General features: G+C 49.5%; 1 protein-coding gene and 1 pseudogene across 1 annotated transcript; one reads left to right on the top strand and one right to left on the bottom strand.

Annotated features, from left to right (window-relative positions):
- The first annotated feature begins 293 nt into the window (after window positions 1-293).
- On the top strand, window positions 294-923 carry LOC108311206 (cyclin-dependent kinases regulatory subunit 2-like). Its single transcript, XM_037742040.1, has one exon. The coding sequence runs from the start codon at window positions 354-356 to the stop codon at window positions 624-626; it is 273 nt and encodes a 90-aa protein (XP_037597968.1). The 5' UTR covers window positions 294-353; the 3' UTR covers window positions 627-923.
- A 4,344-nt stretch (window positions 924-5,267) lies between these two features.
- Window positions 5,268-5,624, bottom strand: LOC108311205 (annotated as a pseudogene).
- Between the last annotated feature and the right edge of the window lie 547 nt (window positions 5,625-6,171).

Raw genomic sequence — 6,171 nt, 5'->3', positions numbered from 1 at the left:
TCCTGAGTGGCTGGGACTGCAGGCACGTGCCACCTCACCCGGCTAATTTCTTTTTTCACCCAGGGTTTTACATGTTGGCCAGAATGGTCTCAATCTCCTGACCTCATGATCCACCTGCCTCAGCCTCCCAAAGTGCTGGGATTGAAGGACTGAGCCACTGCACCTGGCTATAGATACATTTTTTAAAAGAGAAAAACTGGTAGAATATTTTTTAATAATGTATTTCCAAAATATCATTTCAACATGTAATCAATATAAAAAAGTGTTGTAAGGGTTGGGACTGCGGTCGTTAGTCTCTGCCGAGTCGTTGCTTTGAGGAGAGGTGTGCGAGTTGTCTGCTGTGCCCGCTCTTCATGCTCTCTCGTTTCCATCAGCGCGCCAGCAGGATGGCCCACAAGCAGATCTACTACTCGGACAAGTACTTCGACGAGCACTACGAGTACCAGCATGTTATGTTACCCAGAGAACTTTCCAAACAAGTACCTAAAACTCACCTGATGTCTGAAGAGGAGTGGAGGAGACTTGGTGTCCAACAGAGTCTAGGCTGGGTTCATTACATGATTCATGAGCCAGAACCACATATTCTTCTGTTTAGACGACCTCTTCCAAAAGATCAACAAAAATGAAGTTTACCTGGGGAATATAAAATCTTTTTCAAATTTAATGTATATGTGTATATAAGGTAGTATTCAGTGAATACTTGAGAAATGTACAAATCTTTCATCCATACCTGTGCATGAGCTGTATTCTTCACAGCAACAGAGCTCAGTTAAATGCAACTGCAAGTAGGTTACTGTTAAGATGTTTAAGATAAAAGTTCTTCCAGTCAGTTTTTCTCTTAATATTAATTGCCTGTTTGACTTTACCTGTTACTTTTGTTCAATAAAGTTTGTATGTTGCATTAAAAAAAAAAAAAAAAAAAAGTGTTGTAAGTTTCTGAAACCCAGCGTGTATGTATGCTGATGGCGTGCGTCACCTGGCACTCCGGAGTCACAAGGGGTTTCAGCTGCGACATGGGCCATGGCGATTCTACAGCTAAAGCTGAGAGGAAGTTTGTCCAGAGGACAAGTTGGGGTGGGGACCTCAACAGAGGGAACCGCACCCAAGCAGAGGCACAGAGGAGGGGACAGCCAGTGCCACCAGAGTGCAGGTGGGCCGGCCAGGGAGGGCCATGGGAGCCACGGGGGCCGGGGGTGGACAGTGGGGAGGGTTTGGGCTTTGTCCTGTGGCCACTTCAGGAGCCACTGGAGAGCACCTAGCGGGCAGCAGGGGAAGGAAGGGTAAGAGACCAGAATGGAGCAGAGGCGGGAGGGCAGCCGGGCCTGGGGGGCACACCTGGGCTCAGCAGGGAAGCGCGGAGGACAGGCTTCTGGCCGATGTGGGGAGGGCCGGGGGGAGGAGAAGAGAAGACAGAGTGGCTCCCGGAGTGTGTCAGCCTCTCCATCTCGTTTCTCATCCGCGTCATCTCCATGGCCACCTTTTCTTTCTTCTTTCTCTACTCTTTCCTTCCTTCCTTCCTCCCTTCCTCCCTCCCTCCCTCCCTCCCTTCCTTCCTTCTTTCTTTCTTTTTCTTTCTTTCTTTCTTTCATTCTTTTTCTTTCTTTTTCTTCTTTCTTGTCTCACTCTGTTGTCCAGGCCCCAGTGCAGTGGCGCCATCTCAGCTCACTGCAACCTCTGCCTCAGCCCCTGTAGTAGCTGGGATTACAGGCACCCACCACCATGCCTGGCTAATTTTTGTTTTTTTTTTTTTATCTTTTTTTATATACTTTTAAGTTTTGGGGTACATGTGCAGATCACACAGGATCGTTACACGGGTGCACACATGCCATGGCGGTTTGCTGCATCCACCCCCCAGCATCTACATTAATTATTTCTCCTACTGCTGTTCCTCCCCCATCCCCCCACCCCTTGCTATCCCTCCCCTAGCCCCCCATCCCCCCACCCCCCAACAGGCTCTGGTGTGTGTGATATTCCCCTCCCTGTGTCCATGTGTTCTCATTGTTCAACACCCACTTATAAGTGAGAACATGCAGTGTTTGGTTTTCTGTTCTGTGTCAGTTTGCTGAGAATGATGGTTTCCAGTTTCATCCATGTCCCTGCAAAGGACATGAATTCATCCTTTTTTGTAGCTGCATAGTATTCCATGGTGTATATGTGCCACATTTTCTTTATCCAGTCTATCATTGATGGGCATTTGGGTTGGTTCCAAGTATTTGCTATTGTGAACATATTTGTGCATGTGTCTGTATAACAGAATGATTTATAACCCTTTGAGCATATACCCAGTAATGGATTGCTGGGGCAAATGGAATTTCTATCTCTAGATCCTGGAGGAATCACCACACTGTCTTCCACAATGGTTGAACTAATTTACACTCCCACTAACAGTGTAAAAGTGTTTCTATTTCTCCACATCCTCTCCAACATCTGCTGTTTCCTGATTTTTTAATGATCGCCATTCTAACTGGCATGAGATGGTATCTCAATGTGGTTTTGATTTGCATTTCTCTAATGACCAGTGATGATGAGCTTCTTTTCATATGCTTGCTGGCTGAATAAATGTCTTCTTTTGAAAAGTGTCTGTTCATATCCTTCGCCCACTTTTTGATGGGGTTGTTTTTTTCTTGTAAATTTGTTTAAGTTCTTTGTAGATTCTGGATATCAGCCCTTTGTCAGATGAGTAGATTGCAAAATTTTTTTCCCATTCTGTTGGTTGCTGGTTCACTCTAATGTCTCTTTTGCTGTGCAGAAGCTCTTAAGTTTAATTAGATCCCATTTGTCTATTTTGGCTTTTGTTGCCATTGTTTTTGGTGTTTTAGTCATGAAGTCCTTGGCTAATTTTTGTATTTTTAGTAGAAATGGGGTTTCATCATGTTGGCCAGGCTGGTCTCGAACTCCTGACCTCAGGTGATCCACCCGCCTCGGCCTCCCAAAATTCTGGGATTACAGGTGTGAGTCACCGTGCCTGGCCACCTTTTCTTTACTTCTGAGAAGAGCTTGGGAAGCCAGGCAGCAGGCAGGCCTCTGTCCTCACCTCCACTAACCTGGCCCTTGCAGGCGTTCCAGGCTTCCAGCGCCACCCCCCTGGGGTTTGGCACACTGCAGCCTCTGACTCTCTCCACTGCTCATTTGGGAGCATGTGCGAGAAGAGACACTTCCTCCATGGCCTGGACGGACGCTGCTGCCCAGCTGGCAGCTTGCTCGAGAGGACAGGCTGCCTGCAGGAAAGGGCGGCCCAGGGTTTCTGGCGGGGGCTGAAGCAGGAGGCCAGCTCTACCTGGGGGCTGGAGGTAGCGTTGACTAGGGGGTTGGAGGGGTCGGCAGACAGCAGCTGAAGCCCCTTCTCTGCAGGTTTTGCTGGTGTGATCCCCTTTTAAGAAGTAGACCCCCGGTGGAGGGAACGGTGAGCCACCTGTGGCTGCTACGATTCAGCCCCTGTGTTTTCCCGGAGGGCCCTGCGCGTGCCTTTTGTTCCCAGGACTCGGTGCCTTTCTGAACCCAGTCTAAAAATTGCCGCAGCTCTTTCTGGTATTAGTCACTGCCTGGTGACTAAGGCTTCAGTCCGTCAATCTTTAAATCCTATAATTATTTCTCCACCCAGGTTTTTCAGAATAAAAGTTGAAAATGTACTGAACTGACAGCTACCAGATTTGATTCCTATGGGATTCATAACTTCCCCAAGTGGTCCGATTGCCACCACAGCGCCACGTCCTGGAAAATTGTTCACGCCGACCTTGAGAACTCAGGAGAGGTGCAGGACTGGCACTCAGCCCCGCCCCCACTCACGGACTTTCTGTGAGTGAAAGGAGACGGTGCTTTTGTCCCCGAAACCAACTGCAGGCAGAGCTATTTATTTTTAACACAGTTGAGCAGGCAACTTTATCTGAAATGATTATGTGCTGAAATCTGATGAAAAGGCTGTAAGATGGGCATGGCTGGGGGCAGCCGCCAGGTGTGTTCTGCGTGACGGCTTTTTCTGAACCTGCTGGACAAAGTCCCTGCTCTTTCCTTGCTCAGCCCCAGCCGCAGCCCCACCTCCCTGGGGCTTAACTTCAGTTCCCCAAACTGCCACACCGTTGACCCACTCATTGGCCTCGTTGTTGGGACCCTTCAGCCAGAAGGCCCTTCCCCCTTCCTGCCCAGCTCTGGCCCTAGAAGGGACCCCAGGCCTGCCATGTGGAGGCTGTTAGAGGCCAAATGTTCGAGGCCTCCAAAGGCACTTGTTGAAACATAATCCCTAGAGGGATGGTATTGGGTGGTGGGGTCTCCCAGAAGTGGCTCGGTTCATGCTGGCTGCTATTGCAGGTACAGTCATGGGCTGCCTCGTGAGAACACCTGTGCTGAGAAATGCGTCCTCGGGAGATGTCACCATCATGCAGACATCATAGAGCCCACTCACCAGACCTGGCTAGCGCAGGCCGCAACACATGGGGCTCCGTGCTGTAAGCTGCTGCTCCCGGGCTACAAACCTGCAGAGCACGCCACTGCACCAAATATGGTGGGCCGCTGTGACACAGCACTGGACACTTGTGCATCTAAACACGGAAAAGGTATAAAAAGTACAGTGCCGGCCAAGCACAGTGGCTCACGCTGTAATCCCAGAACTTTGGGAGGCCAAGGCAGTTGGATCGCCTGAGTTCGAGACCAGCCTGGACAACCTGGTGAAACCCCCATCTCTACTAAAAATCCAAAGATTAGCCTGGCGTGGTGGTGTGCGCCTGTAACCCCAGCTACTTGGGAGGCTGAGGCAGGAGAATCGCTTGAACCCGGGAGGAGGCTGCAGTGAGCCGAGTTCACACTACTCCAGCCTGGGCAACAGAGCAAGACTCAAAAAAAAAAGCACCATCTACGGGACGTGCCTTAGGCAGTCTGCTGTTGCCTAAAATGATGCTATGTGGCCCTCCACTGGCCCACGCACTGCTTGTAAACAACAGAAACCGATTTCTCAAAGTTCTGGAGGGTGAAGTCCAAGTTGGAACACCAGCAGATCCAGAGTCTGGGAGGGGCCAGGCAGCTCTTTGGGGCCTCTTTCACATGGGCACAAATCCCATTCCTGAGGGCTCCCCCCAATGACTTTATCACCTCCCAAGACCCCACATCCTGATACCCTCACCTTGGGAGGTGACTCCTAACTTCAGGTGATCCAACCACCTCGGACTCCCGAAGTGCCAGGATTACAGGCATGAGCCACCGTGCCCCACCAAGATGTTTAGTTTCTTTTTTTTTTTTTTTTAACAACTGGTAATCCGTTTATTAAAATACCTGAGTTAAGCATCTGCAGTGGTGACTTCCACCTCAACTCCCGGCTCAGTACTGATGGAAGTCATCTGCTGAACAGTCTCAGGAGGGCTGTGCAAGTCCATGAGTCACTTGTGGAATCTCATCTGGAAACGATCCCATGTGTTAGACCTTCACCACCAGGTGTTTTTCTTATTGTGATTCTCAGAGTCTTGGTAGGCATTCGAACTGGTCCTTTCACTTTGAGATTCTTTTCCTTTGCTCCTCTGATCACGTCAGCACACACCTCCTCCAGGGATTTTACGTTGCAGCTTGTTAGAGTGATTCAATTCGGTGAATTGCCACCTCCGGCTCCACGGGTGTTTTTCAGTATCCTTAAAAGCCATGGCAGCTGGGTGGCTTCCTGACCAACGTGCTCCTTGGTGAGAGCGAACCGCGGTGAGTCAGGAGCAGGAGCGTGCAGACCCACGATCCACAACAGCTACGAGCGCGTCTTCCTCAAAGAAAAGATGTTTAGTTTCTAAGAAACCACCAAAGTGTCCCCCAAAGTGGCTGCACCGTTATAGCACTCCCACCAGCAGTGAATGAGAGGTCCACGTCTCGCCAGCACTTGGTGTCATCAGCGTTTTGGATTTTAGCCGTCGTGATAGGCGCTTAGTGACATTTCACTGTTGTTTGAGTTTGTACTTTTCTCTGTTCAGAACTTCCCATATGTGTATTTGCCATTTGTCTATCTTCTTTGGTGAGGTGTCCAGATCTTTTGTCTATTTTTCAGTTGGGTTGTTTCTTTATTGTTGAGTTTTAAGAACTCTTTGGCCAGGCGTGGTGGCTCACATCTGTAATCCCAGCACTTTGAGAGGCCGAGGCAGGAAGATCACTTGAGCTCAGGAGTTTGAGACCAGCCTGCGCAACATGGTGAAACACCGTCTCAAA

This window comes from Cebus imitator, unplaced genomic scaffold, assembly GCF_001604975.1.
Source record: "Cebus imitator isolate Cc_AM_T3 unplaced genomic scaffold, Cebus_imitator-1.0 Scaffold112, whole genome shotgun sequence".
Lineage (NCBI taxonomy): Eukaryota > Metazoa > Chordata > Mammalia > Primates > Cebidae > Cebus > Cebus imitator.
This window is presented reverse-complemented; position numbering and strand designations above follow the sequence as displayed.

Excerpts from the sequence above, each read along its gene's own strand:
- LOC108311206 (XM_037742040.1), top strand. The coding sequence starts at position 354 with ATGCTCTCTCGTTTCCATCAGCGCGCCAGCAGGATGGCCCACAAGCAG.